General features: G+C 40.7%; 2 protein-coding genes across 2 annotated transcripts in view; both read right to left on the bottom strand.

Moving 5' to 3' along the window:
- The window catches only part of LYPD6B (LY6/PLAUR domain containing 6B), a 99,235-nt gene extending 92,251 nt beyond the window's left edge, over positions 1-6,984 (bottom strand). Inside the window, exon 1 of the mRNA XM_083350487.1 lies at positions 6,887-6,984. The gene's annotated coding sequence lies outside the window, so the exon portion shown is untranslated. The remainder of the gene's footprint in view (positions 1-6,886) is intronic.
- A 5,409-nt stretch (positions 6,985-12,393) lies between these two features.
- KIF5C (kinesin family member 5C) overlaps positions 12,394-21,933 on the bottom strand; it is a 103,166-nt gene continuing 93,626 nt past the window's right edge. The window contains exons 23-26 of the mRNA XM_083359201.1: positions 21,231-21,335; positions 18,378-18,594; positions 15,889-15,990; positions 12,394-13,425 (exon numbers count right to left, since the gene is read on the bottom strand). Of these exons, the coding sequence (XP_083215327.1) occupies positions 15,896-15,990; positions 18,378-18,594; positions 21,231-21,335 (417 nt within the window). The 3' untranslated portion in view covers positions 12,394-13,425; positions 15,889-15,895. The remainder of the gene's footprint in view (positions 13,426-15,888; positions 15,991-18,377; positions 18,595-21,230; positions 21,336-21,933) is intronic.

Genomic DNA, 21,933 nt, shown 5'->3' with positions numbered 1-21,933 from the left:
TATCATAACTGATTTATAGTTTGCCTTCAGGATTTTTGTTTCAGAATATAATGATCCTCTTAATAAGTGTATGAGTCACTTTCAAATGCAGAGACAAGCTGCCCCTTTCTACAGGTCTAAATTTATGTTAGTCTGAATGTTCAATCCTAAACATCTGATAAAGCTGGTCCCTTCCAGGTTTTCATACTCCCAGAAGGAATGTTAGCATTTCCTTTTCATTAACTGGGAAGATTTACATCTCATCTGTCACTTTGAAGTAACTCCTGTTTTGATGTATGCACAACAGATGCTACTGTAGAGTATTTAAAACTATCACTAAGGGAAATTATTCTGCCAACACATTTGTCTTAAAAGATGGTGAAAATAACCAAGTCAAAAACCATACGTTTCAGGAATCTAGTCAAGATGTATCATAAACTGGTATGACTTTGTTTTGTTTTTCATTACAATGGACAACTTATTTAGTTTTATTGTAAACCGTGATTAGTATGCATAAATCAGCCAATTCCAGAAGACTTTCTTCTTTCCTGAGCTATCCTTTGACAGGCCACTATTTGCTTCTGCTACTTTTTGTCCACTGAAGTAAAAAAAAAACCCTGCTAATTGGAAGTGTGAGGGGAACATGAACATACACAAATCTGAACTTCTGCCAATTATATTTAATTCCATTTTTAAATGATCCAGCTTATTTCAAATACTGTATTATTATCAGGTGGAGGCCTTTATTCAAACATTGGATCTGAGGCAGTTGCTTCCTTATTAAAAAAAAAACAAAAAAACCCAGCCACTTTGGTCTAGTGCAGGGGTCAGCAACCTGAAACAGTGAAAGAGCCACTCGGAACCGGTTCCCTCACAAAAGGAAAAACTGGGAGCCGCAAAAAAATGTGTGCACCTGCGCGTACATGCGCGCATGCGCAGAACAGGGTTTGACTGAAGAGCCAAGGCAAGATATGCACTTACCCTGCATATTTGAATTGATTGGTTGAACTTTTTTAGTCCCACTTTTTTTTTTTGAACTGCACATGGCAGAGGACTGGGAGCCGCAAGAGACGGCTAAAAGAGCCGCATGCGGCTCCAGAGCCGTGGGTTGCAGACCTGTGGTCTAGTGGTTAAGACTGTGAGTTCAAGTCCCACCTTAGCCATGAAAGGCAACTGGGTTACTTTGGGCCAGTCACTCTCACTTGGCTAACCCACATCACAGGGTTGTTGTTGTTGTTGTTGTTGTTGTTGTTGTTGTTGTTGTGGGGAAAATAGGAAGAGGAAGCGGTGCTGGATATGTTTGCCACCTTGAGTTATTTGTAAAAATAATAAAGTGATATACAAATTAAATAAATATTCTTCTACTTGGAAAAATATGTGAGTTTTTCCAATATTAGATAAAATTGGTAAGAGAAGGCAAAAAGGATAACAGATTGGAAAGGATCCACTTATTCCTGCTGTCAATTTCCTCAGAGATTCAGTGGAATACCCAGTACGGTTCACTAAATACATCAAAATGTCTTTTTTTAGTCATTGGCACTCAAATAAATAAATAAGGCTTTGTGGAGGAAGAAGGAAACCATTTTTTTGTGTGTGTACATCCTTCAGCACTGAATTGAACAGAAGTATAATTTACTTTATGTTTCAAATAGGCAAATAAAATAGGATTTTCTTCCTTTTTTTTTGGAGGAGGGGAAGGGCTTTAAGTCTAAATTTGCTTTCTCATCCCAGACCAGTATTTGGCTAAGAGACTGAGTAAATCAGATTCTTTACTTAATCTTGGAAATTTCAGACTCCATTTATGGAAACCTTTTCAGGAAAGTTCTGGAGTTACAGCATAATCCCTAAGAATGCTCTGACCCAGGCCCATAATAGTATCATTTCTTTAACCAGGGAGAACCCAGAACAAAATCTTACTTTCAGTTCTGTAAGATCACCGCCTGTATACAGGACATGAAGTTCTTAAAAAAAAAAACAGGCTGGGGCATTTCGTAATTTAATTAACTAGCTTTTTGAGAACCAGAATTATTCTCTTGCACCAGAAAATATGTGCCAAACAATTTTAAAAAGCAGTTCCAGGCCAAACCTATAGCCATGACCAAGCTTTTAGGATATGTAGTTCAAGCCACATCTCAGTGCTGGAATCCATTCAAGCAGCACTAAGTACTATTAACCCTTCATAATCTTGATGTAAACGCTGCTAAAACATTGGATGTTCTTGCTTTGACAACAGATGGAAATGCAGCCATTTTTCTCTATTGCTTTTAGAATTAGTTGATACTGGGAGAGGGAATGTGGATGAGAATCCAGCTAGTCATAACAATAATAACTCAGCCTGGGAACCCAAGGTCATTGTGCCCAGAGTTGATAAGAGTTTTGGCGACTGGAGAGCTGGGGAGAAAGCTGGCACTTCAAGCTAATTGGGGAATGTGATTTATGACTGTTTATTGTAGGAGGGAATTGTGCTTTGTTACTTTGTATCCAGAGGAGGGGAATTTAGTTTTTGGTTTCAATTATGTAGTGCCAATGCTAGTAAAGTCATGCTTAAAATCCTACAAGCTAGACTTCAGCAGTATGTGGATCGAGAACTACCAGAAGTACAGGCAGGATTTCGAAGAGGCAGAGGAACTAGAGATCAAATTGCCAACATACGCTGGATCATGGAGAAAGCTAGGGAATTCCAGAAAAACATCTACTTCTGCTTCATTGACTATGCTAAAGCCTTTGATTGTGTGGATCATAACAAACTGTGGCAAGTTCTTAAAGAGATGGGAGTACCAGACCATCTTATTTGTCTCTTGAGAAACCTATATGCGGGTCAAGAAGCAACAGTGAGAACTGGACATGGAACCACTGATTGGTTCAAAATTGGGAAAGGAGTCCGGCAAGGCTGTATACTGTCGCCCTGCCTATTTAACTTATATGCAGAGCACATCATGAGAAAGGCAGGGCTAGATGAATCAAAAGTTGGAATTAAGATTGCCGGAAGAAATATCAACAACCTAAGATACGCAGATGATACCACTCTAATGGCAGAAAGTGAAGAAGAACTAAAGAGCCTCTTGTTGCGGGTGAAGAAGGAGAGTGCAAAACTTGGGTTGAAACTTAACATTAAGAAAACCAAGATCATGGCATCTGGCCCTCTCAATTCCTGGCAAATAGATGGGGAAGAAATGGAGGTAGTGACAGATTTTATTTTCCTGGGCTCCAAGATCACTGCAGATGGGGACTGTAGCCAAGAAATTAAAAGACGCTTGCTCCTGGGGAGGAAAGCCATGGCAAATCTAGACAGCACACTAAAAAGCAGAGACATCACCCTGTCAACAAAAGTGCGTATAGTCAAGGCTATGGTCTTCCCAGTTGCAATGTATGGCAGTGAAAGTTGGACCATAAGAAAGGCTGAGCGCCAAAGAATTGAGGCCTTTGAACTATGGTGCTGGAGAAGACTCCTGCGAGTCCCTTGGACTGCAAGGCGATCAAACCGGTCAGTCCTAGAGGAGATCAATCCCGACTGCTCTTTAGAAGGCCAGATCCTGAAGCTAAAACTCAAATACTTTGGCCACCTAATGAGAAGGAAAGACTCACTGGAGAAAAGCCTAATGCTGGGAAAGATCGAGGGCAATAGAAGAAGGGGACGACAGAGAATGAGGTGGCTGGATGGAGTCACTGAAGCAGTAGGCGTGAGCTTAAATGGACTCCAGAAGATGGTAGAGGACAGGAAGGCCTGGAGGAACATTGTCCATAGGGTCGCGATGGGTCGGACACGACTTCGCAGCTAACAACAACAACAATGTAGTGCCAATACTTTGTTTCTCAAATAAAAGATTCTTTAAGGTAAACAATGCCTCGAAGTTCTTTTGTAGGGTTTCATCTGTCGGAACCATGACACTTGATGCAAGGCTTCTGGTAACATAGCTCAATATTGTCTTGATTTTTTTAGTTGCAGCATCCTGCTGCTTGCTCATGTTCTGTTGTAATCCATTAATATTCCTAGAATTGGATTACCCAATATTCCTCCTAAAGAAGTAAGTCATGCAGTCAGAATTCTTATGACCTGTAAAGTAGTAAAATATCTTAGCAACAATCATTCATGCCTTCATCACATTCTGCTTGGACCAAGATAACATGTCCTACTTGGAGCTGCTTTCAAAGAAACTTCAGCTGGTATAGACATGTGAAAGTAATTTCTTTTGAGGACTGATTACCTATATGAGTCAGGGGACAATGCAAAGTATTGGTTATCACCTATAAAAAAATTAAGCCTTTGGAAAAAAGTTATTTGATCCCCTGCTGATTTTGTATGCTTGCCCATTGATCAGTCTATAATTTTAATGGTAGTTTATTTTAACAGTGAGAGATAGAACAACAACAACAAAAATCCAGAAAAACGCATTTCAAAAAAGTTAGGGTTTAAGGTTGACTCAGCCTTCCATCCTTCCAAGGTCAGTAAAATGACTCATATTGTTGGGGGGCAATAGGCTGACCGCTTAGAGAGGGCTGTAAAGCACTGTAAACGATATATAACTCTATGTGCTTATTGCTATTGCTATCTATCTGTCTGTCTGTCTGTCTGTCTATCCATCATCTATTTGTCTATGGCATTCCAAAATCAAAAGCACTGGAAAATCGTATAAGTAATATTTCTGGTTCACAATTTTTAACTATGAAAAAGAATAAAAGATCCAGAATATTTTTTTCAGTAGGTGTTTCTAAAACTAAAAGAAATAAAATGTTAGTTCGACATTATGAATCTAATTTCCTATTTTTCTTTATATTTATACAATTCCACAGTTTGGTAATATCTCGTTAATTTTTAATGGTAGCCCTCAAAGCTAATTCCAGTAAAGTCTCTGGTAATAAGTGCAAACACATTCCATTTTGTCTTCACTGGAAGTTTCTAAACAACCCACATTATTGGTGGTCTTTGAGTTGTCCTAATAGAATTTAGCAATTATTTAGAACTTGAATCCACCCTATTCAAATAAGATCCTGTTTGAAATATGGTTACCTTATTAATTAATTGGCCAGGCTCCTATACCTTTTCTAGACCTATACCCACAGAAGCATAATTCCATTCGTAGAGCTCTTCTGGAATGAAGCTGCAGTCATGGGATTAGCTTCACCTGTTGAATTCTAAGCTATTGTGCAAGGGTTAAATGCACTAGATGCTAAACTAAGCCTTCCCTACACTGAACAGTCATAACCAACATTTCTCCACCACAATTAGCTAAGTTGCATCTCTTTTTAACAAATCATTAGACAGATAAGACAACTATCACTTTCACATCATTGACTTAACCCTGTAATTCTGGTTGTGTCCACACTGAGTCATTGTTTGCTTAAACCACAGTACATCAAATAACTGGCTGCATTAATATGTGTTAAGTCAAAACCAAGTATCACATTAAATCTTGTTGTTGTATGAGCCTATTTTGTGAATATATGATACTAAACTAGATTTCTTCAATCTGATGTTCTCCAGACGGGCTGGCCTAACTGTACAGTTAAGGGGAAAATGGAACACGTCTAAGAGGGCACCAATTGAAGAATACTCTTGGTTGAACTAGGGATGAACTTTGCTCAAAACCAACATGAAGAAGACAAGTCTCATGTTATAGAAAAGTAAGTCTTTCCTGCCCCAATAGACCAAGGTAAAGCTACCTGGTATAGATGCCAGATGAAGAATTAGGAGGAACAAAGGAGATGAGGACAGACACATAGTCGGTAGTCGAAATAATATTGACACACCTTCTCCACCCTGAAGATGGAATGAAATTCAATGGATGCATATTAAAAATTATTTCCAGCCCATTTTACAAGTCCACACGCTTCTCACACACATTCAGGATGAACCCAGCAGAAGGCACCAGGGTCACATCGGCTCTCCCTCACCACACCTACCCTTTCTCCAATTAGCTACATGCTGCAGGCATGGGCCAGCCTTTCCCAAACTAGTTGCAAAAGGAGAGTTGGCGGGTAGGAGTGGAGGTCTGAGGCATCTGGAGAGCACTAAGTTAAGGGCAGCAGAACTGTGGAAGGGTACCAACTCTACTGAAGCTCTAATACTTTGGCCACCTAATGGGAAGAGAGGACTCCGAGGAAAAGTCCCTGATGTTGGGAAAGATTGAAGGCAAAAGAAGGAGACGGAAGACCAGGATGAGATGGTTAGTGTCATCAACACAGTGGGCATGAGTTTGGGCAGACTCAGGGAGACTGTGTGGAACAACCTGCCTCCAGAAGTGGTGGGTGCTCCAACACTGGACGTTTTTAAGAAGAGACTGGACAACCTGTTTGTCTGAAATGGACCTCCAAGGTCCCTTGCAACTTTGTGGAGGAGAGAGGGCCCTTGCAACTTTGGGGAGGAGAGAGGCACGTTGCATGTTGTGGTCCATGGGGTGGCAGAGAGTTGGGCACGACTTAGCAACTGTACAACAACAACCAACTCTACACCAGCTTAACTTTGGAAAAGGGAAGCCTGCTCAACCCCACATTTCTTGCCCCTGGAGACAAAATGCTGGGGGAAAGGCGGACCCAGGCGGTGGTTCCCTCCTGCCTCATCCTCTTCAACCGGAGATGCCAGAAGCCTCAACCTGGCACGTGCCTCCTGCCAAGCAGCTTCCGATCCCTCCTTGATGCATCAGCTCCCGAGAGGAACTTCATTAAAAGTTAGGATTCCCGCCCGCCTCAACAGTTTTGCAAGATTTTATTTTGCTCCCGCCGCCCCGCCAGAGCCAACGAGGCTGGGGGAATACGGACCCCACACGATCAAGCTCGGGACGGCCGAGGGTTCCTTTTTTTTTTCTTTCCCCGGTCCGCGGAGCCCCAAGAGGCCCCGGTCCCGAAAGAGTTCGGGCGGACAGCTTCCCTCGCGAGTTCGCGCCCAGCGTCCGCCCCCCCCCCCACTCACCTGCGCTCGTTCCGCCGGCTGTCGACGCCTCTCCTCAGCCGAGGCAGCGCCTCAGAAACGCGGGACCCCGCAACCCTTCCGCCGCCAGGGAGGGCCGAGGCGGAGGGACTCGGAAGGCGCTTACGCCTCGCGCGCTGCTGGGGCGGGGTTTTACCTGGCCGGGAGTGAGTGAAACCTGCGAGGCGGCTCTCCTCCCTGGCGAAGGAATCCGCGCACTGGAAGAACGGTAGGGGGCACCCACCCACACACACACACTCCCCACCCTGTCCCCTATCGAGCTCGTCCCGGTCCCAAACTTGAGCCGGCTCTTAAACTGTCTTGGCCGTGGTCTCTAAGCACGGCAGGAGAGAGAGGGAGAGAGAGAAAGAGAGGGAGGGAGGGGGAGAGAGAGAGAGAGACAGAGAGAGAGAGGGAGAGGGAGGGAGGGAGAGAGAGAGACAGACAGACAGACAGAGAGAGAGGGAGAGGGAGGGAGGGGGAGAGAGAGACAGACAGACAGAGAGAGAGAGAGAGGGAGAGGGAGGGAGGGGGAGAGAGAGACAGACAGAGAGAGAGAGGGAGAGGGAGAGAGAGAGGGAGAGGGAGGGAGGGAGGGAGAAAGAGAGAGAGAGAGAGAGGAGCTGGCTGGCATTACAAGACAGTGGAATTTACTCAAAGCTAATAGCAAGGTTCAGACTAGCTCGGGGAGGTGGTCATTCCCCCAATTCTTTTTAGTTTTTTTCCTCCAGTAACTTCTGCCAAACCTGAACACGATTTGCCAGAAATGGGTCTAGTTAGACGTTGTACCCCATCCTTCGCCAGCCAAATGTATTTTTAGTGGCTTAGACCATTTAATCTGCTCTTGTTTAACGTGTTTTTCTGAGTCCCCCCCCCCATTTTCTAATTTAATGTTGATAACAAAATAGCAATATCGTGTAAAACATGACATAGAGGTAAGTCCCATAATAGTTCTTCAGTGAGAATTTAAACATACAGTATATGTACTAGTACACAGGAAAAAATGTAAGACAGAAAAGTTAAAAATTGTTTTATCTATGAAAAATAAAGGCATACTTTAGCAGCAGTGCAGTGTTATAATTGTTAATAAATTTAATTTTTCTTATGGGGCTTTCCCCTAATCTAAGGATTAATCCCAGAACACTTGGATTAAATTGTCAACAGCCTGCCACCTAGTGGAATATGGAGCGCTAGAAATTACAGGACACAAGCAGACTAATAAATGTTGAACAGGGTAGGCATGGTTCTGTATAGCACCTGCTCTTTAGGTATCTGTGTTGCTAATGTTCATATAGAAAATGCCTCTGCTTGAATTTTGGAGAGTGGTATATTTAATCTGAAAGACGTGGGTAGGCTTCAATCTGAAAGATGGTCTAATGGCTAAAGAACCAGTTAAGAAACCAGGAGACTGTGAGTTCTGGTGTCACCTTAGGCATGAAAGCCGGATGGATGATTTTGAGCCAGTCACCCTCAGCCCAACCTACCTCACAGGGTTGTTGTTGTTGTTGTGGGAAAACAGGATATATTATGCGTGTTCACCACCTTGAGTTATTTATAAACATAATAAAGGCCAGATTTTTTTTAACGGTCTCACACTTTCTAAATAATAATAATAAGTTGGAAGGGACCTTGGAGGTCATCTAGTCCAACACCCTGCTCAGGCAGGAAACCCTATACCACTTCAGGCAAATGGCTGTCTAGTCTCTTCTTAAAAACTTCCAGTGTTGGAGCATTCACCACTTCTGGAGACAGATTGTTCCACTGGTTAATTCCTCTGTCAGGAAGTTTCTCCTTAGTTCTAGGTTGCTTCTCTTTGGTTAGTTTCCATCCATTGCTTCTTGTCCTGCTTTCAGGTGCTTTGGAGAATAGCTTGACTCCCTCTTCTTTGTGGCAGCCCCTGAGCTATTGGAACACTGCTATCATGTCACCCCTCACCCTTCTCTTCGTTAAACTACACATACCCAATTCCAGCAACTGTTCCTGATATGTTTTAGCCTCCAGTCCCCCAATCATCTTTGTTGCTCTTCTCTGTACCCTTTCTAGAGTCTCAACATCTTTTTTACATTGTGGTGACCAAAACTGGATGCAGTATTCCAGGTGTGGCCTTACCAAAGCATTGTAAAGTGGTATTAGTACTTCACGTGATCTTGATTCTATCCCTCTGTTAATGCAGCCTAGCGCTGTGTTAGCTTTTTTGGCAGCTGCAGCACACTGCTGGCTCATATTGAAGTGATTGTCTACTAGGACTCTGAGATCCCTCTCACAGTTACTACTATTGAGCAAGGTACCACCTATACTATACCTGTGCATTTGATTTTTGACTTAACCTAAGATGAATTGGAGAAGTTCTAGGCAAGCCAATACTCAGTTACTTGCCTCTTAAGTTTACTCTAATATCGAAATCCCCAATCTTTATTAATACTCAGTTAAGCGAACAAGACTTTTACTCAGCTAATGTGAAAAAAACTTATATAAAAACTGACTTGTCAAGGTTGTGGCACTTGAGATATAGTCAGGAATAAGCAGTGTAAAAATATTTAATGTATCCGCTTAGCTGTTCCGTTCCTTTGTCAAACCAAAAGATTTCCATAGAAGACACCAAGAACACAGTGTTGAAAAGGCAAAAATACCAAAATTATCACTGCTGTTAAACACAGGCCACAAAAGAGTTTACTTAAATTTTATTTCTACTTAAACAGGTTTTGGATGATACATCATGCAGTCTGCGAGTGTATCCATACAGTTTTATAGATAGTATTTTAGAACCAAAATCCAAAGACTTAACTATAGAGAAGGAAGGGGAGATTTAGGTTTGCTGTTATAGAGCTAAATTCATTACAGCATCTTTTATGTGGAAATTTCCCCGGAGATTGTAACCATCAGAAAAAAGGATCCACATTTCATTTTTCCCTAAAACAAGCTATTGTACAGATACATAGGTCCCAGAGAATACACATTTGGAATACACACTACAAACTTTATAAACTAGACATGTATACTTCTACAAAATGCCTCAATCCCTATTCTTCCTTCACATCTTCCACTATTAAAAGAAGTTAAAAAAAATGACAGACACAATTATTTAGGTGTAAGACACAATCTTAGAAATAGTTTTGTATGGGTGCCTAAGAAGACAATTATCCTTTGTGTTCCTGGTTCAAAAAGGCATTATAGGAAACCATAACAAATTGCTTTCCAATAAGGCATCATCCCAAAATTCTGCTGTGTTCATATTCTTGCCTCAGACTATAAAGGCTTAGGGGACCAATTCATCACCAGTAAGCTACAGCTTATACTGCACCACCTGTTTTTCAACACAGCCTATGATGGGGGTAGAGACACCCAAAGAACCCACAAAAATTGCAGTAGTCCTTTGTGGAATAAACCTAATAAACAAGAAATATATTTGCTATATGAAAGATAAGCTTTGGGGCTGTGTTGTTTTTAATAAAGCATTTTCATTTATAAATGAGGTAACAAAATATGTTGTTTGCTCTTTTTTCATTCATTGACTAGGGCAGGGGTAGGCAACCTCGGCTCTTTTATGACTCATGGACTTCAACTCCCAGAATTCCTGAGTCAGCTATGCTGACTCAGGAATTCTGGGAGTTGAAGTCCATGAGTCATAAAAGAGCCGAGGTTGCCTACCCCTGGACTAGGGGATCAGATTTTAAAAAGCCAGTTTTTAGATATTAGTAGAGTTTACATTATTTTAAGCTAATTAATTCAGAATAATCCATTCTTAACTTAATTCAGCAAAATGTAATTTTAGCAAGTACGGTCAGAATCTTTCCATTCTCTCAGTGCCAGAAGGCTAAATTAAAAAGTTATCCCAAGGATGTACATAAATAAAAACTATGACTCTAAAGAAAGTATGATTGAAATTAGAAGCAAGCTTCACTTTCAGTCAGAAAATTTTATAAGTATGTAACATAGTTCTTGAGTTTTCAAGAATTAAACTCAAAACCTTCCTATCATTTAAAGAATGTCAGTCAAACTGTAACTGTAAAATAAGCAAAGGGGAAATGGACATTTTAAAGAGTAAATCACATCTCTGGCATTTTGGAAGCAATACAAACAAACTGTAAAATTAGTATCAAAAACTCAAAAGAATGGTTTAGAAATATCACACAAAACAATTCTAAAAGCAATGAGCCAGTGACATGATAAATGTGTGTGGATCATTTTCAAAATACATTCCTAACCATTGCAATATACTGTGTCTTTGTGTCCCACTTCAGAATTCAATCTGCCATCGTTGACCAAAGTGAAAAAATTAGTTCTGAGGCCTCAGTCAGAGACTTAAGTTAGAAGAACTGACTGGCTGATCAGCAACTAACAGTTCTGGGGCATCAAAGCTAACTTTTCCTTACATCCTAATATAAGCACCCTATTAACCTCACAATTTTTAATTTGAAAAGTGCTTAATGTCAAACTATAGTATCTAGTTCTCATTCCTATCAGTGGGGATTGATCAGGGATAGTGCTTGCATTCACAGTATCAAAACATCTTAAGCCATATTATTTAAATGCACAAAAAGGGGTCATTTAAAATTATATTTTAAAACTAAACATGTGCGTTCTAAGAGCTCATTTGCCTATGAAAATAGTTATAGTGAGATTGCTTGAAACATCATGTTACACGTTCTAGTTGGAATATTTAGAATGTATCTTACTGGGATGTCCTGACTGGGATTTCTTAAAATATTGTTCCAGGTTTTTCTTTTTTACTAACTGGGAGCTCTATGTGCATATGCATGTAAACTTCTTGTGTGCGCATGTATCTTGGTGTTCAACAATTTACAACTAAAAAGATGGCCTTATTAATCCCAGAAAAAGGAATGTATATGGCAAATTCACACTTCAAGTGGTGGACAGTGTACATACATGTGTAATATTTAAAAACACAAACATTTACAAAAAAATAACAAAATAAACCCAAAATAAGATCTTTCACTAAACACGTCACAAAAGTTTCTCCCTTCCCTCATAATTAGTGCAATCCTTAATAAATTAAATAAGACCAATCAATCCTCGCTACTGTTGAGAATACCTAACCTATGTTGTGATAAAATATCTGATAACCATCTTTCTAAAGTCTTTATAGCAGAATAGCTTTTTAGGCAAAAGTATTCCCTCCCCAAAAAAATTAGCAGCCCCCAAATTACTGTTAATTTTAGTGAAAGCCACAGCTACAGAATGGAATAAATGTAAATTGAAATTCAGTCATTTTGAACCTCATAATTTTTTGAGATAGCACATGTTCATATGCATGATTTTCAACGTATATATGAAGCATATGCAAAATAAATACAACTGGCACATTAAACTACAGATGTAACACTTGTTTATCTACCTGTTCTATGGTTATCCATGTCTTCCACTTAAAATACAATTTAATACCTCATGTCTGTCATTAAGTAAGAATACAATGAGAGTGTACTACACCATTCTCTTGGGCAGACTGCCCTAAGGTTCAGTACTAGCATCTAATGCTATAAATGCTCAGGATTTTGATAAGATTATTTCAATCATTCTTTTTTTTTTTGCTCTGCACTCTAAACATGCATACCTATCCCTAGTCAATCTTTTGGGGGAAAAATTATATTAGAGCAGAATTTTCCCCACATATCTGACTTGTACTGTGATCTCTGAAAATCAAGGAGAGATTAAGTTTTCACCTGCTGTTCCAAATTTTCTTTTAATATTCATATTCCTCAAAACCATTGCTTCTGCATAATCAATTGAAGATCCAACCAATGTAAGGGACATTATAGGTCAAATCCTAAACTTTGAGGTTATTATGTACCCACATGATCATCAGATTTTAAGACTAAAACTATGCTAACCATGTTCTTTTTCATCCTCCTATATCTCTACTGTTATCTGATCTCTACCAAGCAAATGTACTCATAATTTAGCTTTTCCTTCCTACCCTTAAAAAAAATATCAACATTTCACCAGGGTAATAAAAATGCATTATTTGAGGTACTTTATTTTTCTGAAAGCAGATTGGAGAGGGGAGGCTATTTTTAAACTATATAGCTGCACCCTGTCAGTTTCCAAAAATATAAAATGATACACATATTAAACAGAAAATCAAAAATTCGTGAGGGAATCCAATTATCTGGTTTGTTGCTATGGTTGTTCGATGGCTAATTCTTGGATGTCACAGTTTTACTGATGCACCAGAGTACTTAAAACAGAACAAAACAGCATCAGTGCAAGCACAGGATCTTCCACAGAAGTGGCACAGAGGGGTAAAAGGCAGTCAGTTAATGACAGGTTGAGGAGGAGACTCGGTGTATTATTACCCTAGGATAACGTGTTAGATACACTGTACAAGGTTTGGAAAGAAAAAAGTGCATTGGACACACTTCTGTACACATGGGGATTGGGCAAAGCTGAAACATTTGAAACCGGTGCATTGCCGATGGCTCTAGAACATGTACAACGAACAGAAATATAGTTTCAGTTCTCTGTAAAAAAAGTAGTAGTGAATTGATGATAGCCTTCCACATGCCAAGTACCATCTGGTCAGCCTGAAAAAACAACAACAGACAAAAATAAAATGTGTTAGTACACATCACATTTTCAGGAGCAGAATAACTTTTGGAGCATTAATTTATTTGCAGAAAACATATAATCATCATATGGAGAGAACCAGTTTGGTATACTGGTGAAGGCACCAGGCTAGAAACCAGGAGACTGTGAGTTCTAGTCCTTCCTCTTTAGCCATGAAAGCCAGTTGGGTGACCTTGGGCCACTCATTCTCTCTCATCCCAACTCAACTCACAGGGTTGTTGTGGGGAAAATAGGAGGAAGGAATGTTAAGTATGTTCACTGCTTTGAGTTATTTATAAAAAATAATAAAGGCAGGATTGTTTTTTTAAAAAAATCCAAATAAATGTCGTGCTGCAGAACAGAAACCGTCATCCAGGTTCAGATTGGTGAGGGAGGAAAACATGCTTTGGAAATTGTTTTGTGTGTTTTTATTTGTAAAACACTTCTAAGATCTACAAATCAATCCAAAGAGTTTTCCATTTTTTTCTTACAAAATTAACTCAAAATCTGATAATCCAACAGTAATCCAGCCATGAACCAAGACTTGAAATGCAACATGAGAATATATTGTTATATTGAACAAAAAGCTCAATCAAATGTATGGCAGAACGAGTCAAGTTTTCGGGAATAGCTGAAGGGGAGAATACTAGAAGTTGCACCAAGCAGTGGTTTTGGGACTACTGCAGAGAGGAGTTGTCTGTTCTGTGTAGCTATCAATCAGGTGCCCCCCAAAATGAGGCAAATGTTCCTTAAGATCAGAAGAGGGGAGACAACAGTTCTAAGCGTGTGTTTGACCTAAACTGTCCCAAGCTTTATAAAAACAATTATTTACATTTTGGATTGCACTCAAATTGGCTACTTATATCAGGATACTAAGTACTAAAATAAGGACATTGAGTTAGAACTGGCAAAAACTAAATTCAGATTCATCCTCAGTCTGCTATTCAATGGATTGTCTTGGAAAAGTAATTGTATTTCAATTTCTTAGTTACTTAATTACTTTTTATTAGTTGCCTGGGAAAATGTGAATAAAGACGGAATAGCTACCATTGGTTTTCCCTGGTTATTCAAGCATGCTTTGCAGCACTCTTTTCACAGAATGGCAGATCTTCCAAAAACTGCAGTGAAATTACTAAACTTCTTAATTTTTCCTCCCGGAACACGTTTGTCCTTACACCTTGCCACTACACTGATACCATCAACAGAATAAATTCTGAATTACAGTAAATGTATAGGTGATCATTTAGCAACCAGAATTTGGGACCTGCAACTGAGTCGTTAAAAAAGTAGTTGCTAAGTGAAAACACAACTGTGCTTACAATCTTACTTTAGATTTTTTGTTCTTTACAGAGCTGCAAAGGTCATAACTGCAAACATTGGTTGTAAAGTTACTTTTTTATCACCATTGTAACTGCAAATGGTCTCCTAAATGAGAACGGCACTAAACAAGGATTATCTGTAATTAACCTCTTGCTATAAGGTCAATACTTGAAAAAAACATTCAGAGAAATCTTTCGCAGTGCAGATCAGCAATGTAAGGACATTGCTAATAATGTTACACAATAGATTTTTTGGGGACAATGCTGAACATAGTGGCTACTTCTGAAATAATATACTTGGATAAATGGATTACTAAGGAGAGTGTTGTTCCAGCACAACATACTGTTCCACCTTTTTTTTTTAAGTGGCAGAAGAAGGACACAAACATTCCAGCATTTCATTGAAAGGGTGGAAGAAACTATGCTATTAAAATGGCAGGTCATGGTCACTATCCTACTGGTAAATGTAGCCATCACAAAACAGTGGCACATTCTTGATTCATGCAACATGCATTTTGGTTTAACGTACTAAAGTTTCTTTCCATTAGGAACAAAATAGGTTGTTCTCCTATGTTTCTGAAATATCTATAGGAACTGTTTTAGCCTCAGAATCAGAAGCTGTTCACTGATTCAGGTGAATAAAGGGAACCATAGGTACAACAATTGTAGCATTGCCCATTAATGTAGTTAAAACAACAAAATTGGTTTAATGCTTTAGAGCAGGGGTGGGGAACAATGGCCCTTTTATGACTTGTAGAAATCAACTCCCAGAATTCCTGAGCCAGCCATGCTGGCTCAGGAATTCTGGGAGTTGGTATCCACAAGTCGTAAATGGGTCTTACTTCCCCATCTCTGGTTTAGAGAGATAGGGATGTCTACTTGGGCATAGAATACATACAAACAAACATATTCTAGTTCAAGTTAAGTTATTTGCAAGCCTTATGCTGTGCAGGCTGGTCTTCAATCTGGCTGTTCTTATCTTAGCAAGTCCCTCTTCAAGAACTCCAGGGTTGGTGAACAGCAGTTTCCTATTATGAATGAACTACAAAACCTTTCTGAACTTGTATCTGTAGACTGTGATGTTTGTACAGTACAGTAACTTATGAATGGCCATGAGCTTACCTGTTATTTACTTCATATTTTGGTAATATGCACCACCTCCACGAACGGCATGAATGGCTGTGGGAGAAGATGCTGGATAATGACCAGGGCGAATAGGCTTGGCTGCAAAGAGAAAAAAGCAAAGTCGAGGAAAAATTTTGTTTTAAGCCAAGGAATGGACTACTCCCTTTTGAAATAATCATAACCCCCATTTTTCCCTCTATGGCAGGGGTCCCATAACCTATGGTCCATGGCCCATTGGCCACCAGGCTGACAAACGGGGCTGCCAGCGCCATGAGAGTTGCGCGGCCCATTCACGCATGCATGTGGGGCTAGCAGTGGTGGCGACTAGCACCTGCGTGCATGCACAAATGGAGGCTGCTAGCCCCATACGGGTGCACGCAGCCCCGTTTGCGTGCGGCCTTGTTTGCGTGCACATGCAAATTTCACAGCTGCTCCCTTTCCCTCCGGGCTGCCAGCATGAAAATGTTGGTGACCTCTGCTCTATGGGAAGCCTAAAGTGTTAATACAAAAAAAATATCTCTAACAATAATATACAATTCATAAATTCCTTTCCATTGCAAAATACAATAGATTCCTTTGTTTTTGTTCTCAAATTGACTTTGCCTTTTTATCTGCCTTCAAAAGTTTGGTGTTCCCATCTCTTGGCTTCTGGAGCAGGAGGAATTAGAAATTACTTTAAAATCAATTATTTCTCTCATAAGTATTTTAACATTCAGTTATACGAATTCCCCTCTACCACTTCAAGTACTATAGCAAAATTACACGTGTAATAACCAATAGTGTAAATTAAGCTTTTGACTTAAATATTAATATCATCAAGGTGACAGAACACAGTAAGTGAGTAGATGGTAGGAATAATCAAGTCCAAGTATCCACAGAAACTGCTTGGTTAGATGTAGCTAAACGAATTAGGTGAAATTAGATGAAAACTGTATTTTGGGCTCGGGGTAAGGGCAGAGGTATTAAAGGTGTTGTGTTTGGTGGTTAATGCTCCAATAAGAGTATGAATGAGAAATAATGGGTATGTTTGTCTATGAATAAAAAACTAAAATATCTAGTGAAGTGAGGTCTTCTGTTGCTTTTTTATTTATAAAGTGAAGATTGACAATTAGTTGAGGGTCATGCAAAGCATTAGACTATAATCCTTCACAATAAGTGAGACTGAGAACCAAACACCTCTCTATCGCGTAAAGCAGCCACATCTTTCCGCAAGTCTCACTAAGCTGCTTCAAAAAATTGTTGCATTTATGTACAGTGGTAGGGACACGGTGGCTCAGTGGGTTAGGACGCTGAGCTTGTCGATCAGAAGGTCGGCAGTTTGGCGGGTCGAATCCCAAGTGCCGCGTAACAGAGTGAGCGCCTGTTACTCGTCCCAGCTTCTGCCAACCTAGCAGTTCGAAAGCACGTAAAAAATGCAAGTAGAAAAATAGGGACCGCTACGGTGGGAAGGTAACAGCGTTCCGTGCGCCTTTGGTGTCTAGTCATGCCAGCCACATGACCACGGAGACGTCCTCGGACAAGCGCTGGCTCTTCGGCTTTGAAACGGAGATGAGCACCGGCCCCTAGAGTCGGAAACGATTAGCACGCATGTGCGGGGGAACCTTTACCTTTACCTTACAGTGGTATCTCAGTACTCATCATTAATTGGTTCCAGGAGGCACGACGAGTACCAAAAATAAGGAATACCAAACAATTTTTCCCCACAAGGAATAATGTAGTGAGTCACAAAGCAGCTGACAACAAAAAGTTCTAGCTTGTGTGTTGAGTAGCAAACAATGAGTACAGGGACAAACGTTTTGCATCAAAATGCACTGAGTACTAAGCAAAACAACCGAGCACATAGTACTTTGCAATGTGACGATGCTACTTTGTACTCAACTGCTTTGAAGCTCATCAAATTTGGTTCAAGTTAATATATGCAAAGTAATAAGACTCCTGAAGTCACAGTTCAGGAATGCTCTTCTAAAACCCATAGCCATTTATACCTAAAAACAGAAATACTTTCTGCAGGAAAAATCTATGAACCCATGGTATTTGCTGAATTTATTGTGAGATTAAAGAGTATTTTATAAGTAGTCCTGGGGTCTCACAGCCATTTGTTTAGTGACTGTTCGAAGTTACAGCGGCACTGAAAAAAGTGACATAACCATTTACAATTGCTGCGGCATCCCCATGGTCACATGAACAAAATTTGGGCACTCGGCAACCGGCGTGCATTTATAGTGGTTGCCGCATCCTATACAGACACGTGATCATCACCTGTGCCCTTTTCAGACAGCTTCTGACAAGCAAAGTCAATGGGGGAGCTGAATTTGCTTAACGACCATTTGATTCACTTAACAACTACGACGATTCATTTAACAACCATGGCAAAAAGTGTAAAATCAGACATGAAACATTTAATAACGGCCTTGCTTATCATCCAAAATTCTGGCCGCAACTGTGGTAAGTCAAGGACTGTCTGCGTTAGGGAGCAGAATCCGTACCAATTTGAGCAGAGTGCGCTCGTCTTGCCATGTTCTTGGCTCTCACAGCCTCCTTGATGCGGTCCACTTCTTGCTGGTACCGTTTCCGATCCCGCATGGCGTTCTCCTTGGCCTCCTTCAGAGCACTTTCCAAGGCCTTCACTCTTTCTGCTGTGGCTCGAAGTCGTTTTTCCAGCTTTGGGAGTTCACAGCGAAGATCCGCGTTGTCACGTACCAACTACAAAAGATGGGAAAACTCATCGTTTGTTTGTTTGTTTTTTACAATATCACACACGTAAATTTTTTATAATATCGTACACATAAGAACCTAAAAAAAATACTTATTATTTTCCATAAATAATATTTTAAAAGATGCAGAGCCAGTTTGGATGGTGTTTCCCGGGGAAATGTTTCAAATGAATGTACATTTTGCAGTTTACCTCGGTTTTAGAAAAGGGCATTGGGAAACACAGCCATGTGAACCGTACTGATCAACTTGTATATAAAAGCCTATGAAAAATTAATGTCAGTCCTCCCTTTGTACTATTTTTAGTACTGTCTTGATTTTACTTGTGAACAGTTTTATTCAGCACTGTAATTTCAACAGAACACAAAGAAGAGGAAAAGAAAAGAAAGATGGGATAGAGAGAGGAAAAAAAACTAATTTAAACATTGCAACCTACATATGAGGCTTCCATTAAGACAAAAGGAGCAGTGATATTTGGGCCAATAAATTGCTGCATAATAAGGAAAAGCAGAACTTCTAGGTAAGTCTAGACCAGGGCTTTTCAACCTTTTCACCCATTGTACCACTTTTAGCATATGGCAACATCTGAGTATCACCGGTCACCTAGCAAGGTGTCAAAAACTTGATGACACCCCCCCCCCCGCAAAAAAAGGGAAAAAGTGATGAAGTACAGGTAGTCCTCAACTTACAACAGTTCGCTTAGTGACTGTTCGAAGTTACAATGGCACTGAAAAAAGTGCCCCCCAAGCCACAGCCAAGCAAGACACCTGCCTGCCTGCCCGGTGGCACTCTTCCTCCTATCCAAGGTTTTCATTGTTGTGAGCATTTCTGTTGAGGATTGGCAGTGGAGGTGGGGTGCGGGGTGCTTGGTTTTTATATTCCCCCCTCTGCTGGGTGGTTGCAGCAGGTTTTAGTCACTTCACATGACCCTGGGACACTGTGACCGTCATAAATATGAATCAGTTGCCAAGCATCTGAATGTAAATCACAAGACCCTGGAGATGCTGCAGCATTCCAGCTGATTGGTGCTTCTTCTGGGCTCAGCAGAAGCTCCAGGATCAGTGCCAAGCTCCAGCTGGAGCCCTGACAGCCCTGAAGAAGCACTGATCCTGGTGCTTCCACAGAGCCCTGACAGCCCTGCAGCTCCAGCCGTCTCTCGCTCAGGCTTGTGCGGTGCTGCCACCGGTTCAGCTCATTCCCCTCCCCCGCTACCACTTTTCTAGGATGGTCACGTACCACCTGCCAGGTGACAATGTGCCTTTGCAGCTTGGCAGTCTGGCTGAAGGAGGGGGGAAGAGAGGAATCAGACCACACAAAGTGGTGGGCCAGCGCATGCACGCAGCTCCACTCACGCAAGAGAGAAGCCTTTGGGATGGAGTTTCGCACTCCTTCAGGCTTCTCCGTGCCAAAAGCTTTTGCAAAGGGACAGAAGGCAATGGAGGAGAGAAGCCTTTGGGGGTACAGTCTCGTTCTCCTTCAAGTTCACTGAGGCTTGCCTGACACTCCAAAAGTGGATCGGGTGTCCTGCAAAGGCAGCTTCGAGTCAGCGAAGCTGAGCAGGACGCACAGGTGGCTTGGTAGCCAAGATGAGGGGGAAGAGGGGAACTGGGCTGTGTGAATGGTGGGGCAGTGAGTAGGGGTGCATGCGCACTTCCACTCACACAACAGAAACGAGAAGCCTTTGGGGCGCCGCTCACACAAGTGGAGCTGCACGTGCACACATGCGTGTACAGTGGCCCGCCTTTCGTGCGGCCCACTTCTGAAAAGGCCCTGGTCCACAGATCCCTGGTCTAGACTACAGTTCCTAGAGTTCTTTGCCACTGGCTGTGCTTCCAGGGATAATGGGAGATCATCTCTGAAACTTCAGGAAAGCTCAAATTTGATAGCTCCATTGTGCATACTCATTATCAGGCCTACGGTAAACGAATTTCAAATTTTCTGCTTACCACTCAAACTTCCACCACACAGAACATTTTTGGCAATCTTTATGCATTGGATGTAACACAAACACTGTAAATCAGTGACGCAAGCTAACCAGCACCCTGCTTTTCACATTGACCATTGTTCATTAGTACATGCCCCATCAAATCACCCAAATTCTTAAAGACTGAAAGGGAACAAGGAGTTTGGGGCTCTCCAGATGTTGCTAACATTCAATTCTCAAAAGCCTCAGCTAACATGATTGTCAGGGATGCTGAGAAGTACCAGATTCTAGTTAATTTTGATATTAATTGTCAGGCACATTGCTCCATTTGTCTGTATTCTCCAAGGTGGAAACTCTTGTAAAAATCCAATTTGAATTAAAAGAAAGTTGAAAGTCTCTGTTGTAAAACTGAGGATTCAACATAACATGCAACTAGCATTTTTTTTTTCTTATCAGATTTCCAATAGCCTCCTTTTGGCTCAGCTGGCAAGGCTCCTATAAACGGATTGAAAATCCGTTTTTATTTTAAACAAGTGTGCTCAAATGTCTCCTGGAAAGAGCTGTGAGTATCTCAACTGCTGTGAGACTACGTCACATAATTATTTAAGGTTTGTTTTTCTCTTCTCCTTATTCTACAGCTGTTGAATTTAAACAAATTAGGAAAACCACAAGATAGCAATGACCTACATAATGATAATCTTACCTGTTTGTGAACTTTTGTAAGTTGTTCCAGGTTGTTTTCCAAGAAGGAAATTTTCTGCTTCTGGGCAGCACTTCCACCTCCATCATCACTGTCCAGTTCAACACTCTATGTAAAGCAAACAAATTACAATGCAGAAATTAAACGATGGTTCAGAACAGCAACAAAAAACTTACCTTGCATAAAAATACATTACAGCCTATGAAATTTAAGCTTGGAATAATGCTAAGCATGAAGCATTCAACTGGAAATCTTGTTCTTAGATTTCTGAATATAATTTACATTGATGCTGTTATAATGTACATGGTTCAAGACAACAGGGAAATCTTGTAAGAAAGGTTACACAGTCCCAAGTTAATTCTTTAAAATGATTCTATGTATCTACATACTTTTATTCCTTAACCTTTAACTGAATGAACCAATGCAGCAGTTTTTAAACCAAGGTATCTCAAATGGGCTAACTTAAAGAAAAGGTCCAAAATCCTGGACCCATAACTCCCCTAGTATGGAAATTTAGCTAATTTTATAAAACATTTTATGACATAAAAATAATCATAAAACAGTTCCATCCTTCCGAGGTAGGTAAAATGAGGACCCAGATTGTTGGGGGCAATTAAGCTGACTTTGTAATAATGCCGCTTGGGGTGTGTGTGAAAGCCCTAATAAGCAGGCATATACATAGAATGAAGGCTATTGCTAAGCACAT

The sequence above is a fragment of the Vipera ursinii genome, assembly GCF_947247035.1.
Source record: "Vipera ursinii genome assembly, chromosome: 1".
Lineage (NCBI taxonomy): Eukaryota > Metazoa > Chordata > Lepidosauria > Squamata > Viperidae > Vipera > Vipera ursinii.
This window is presented reverse-complemented; position numbering and strand designations above follow the sequence as displayed.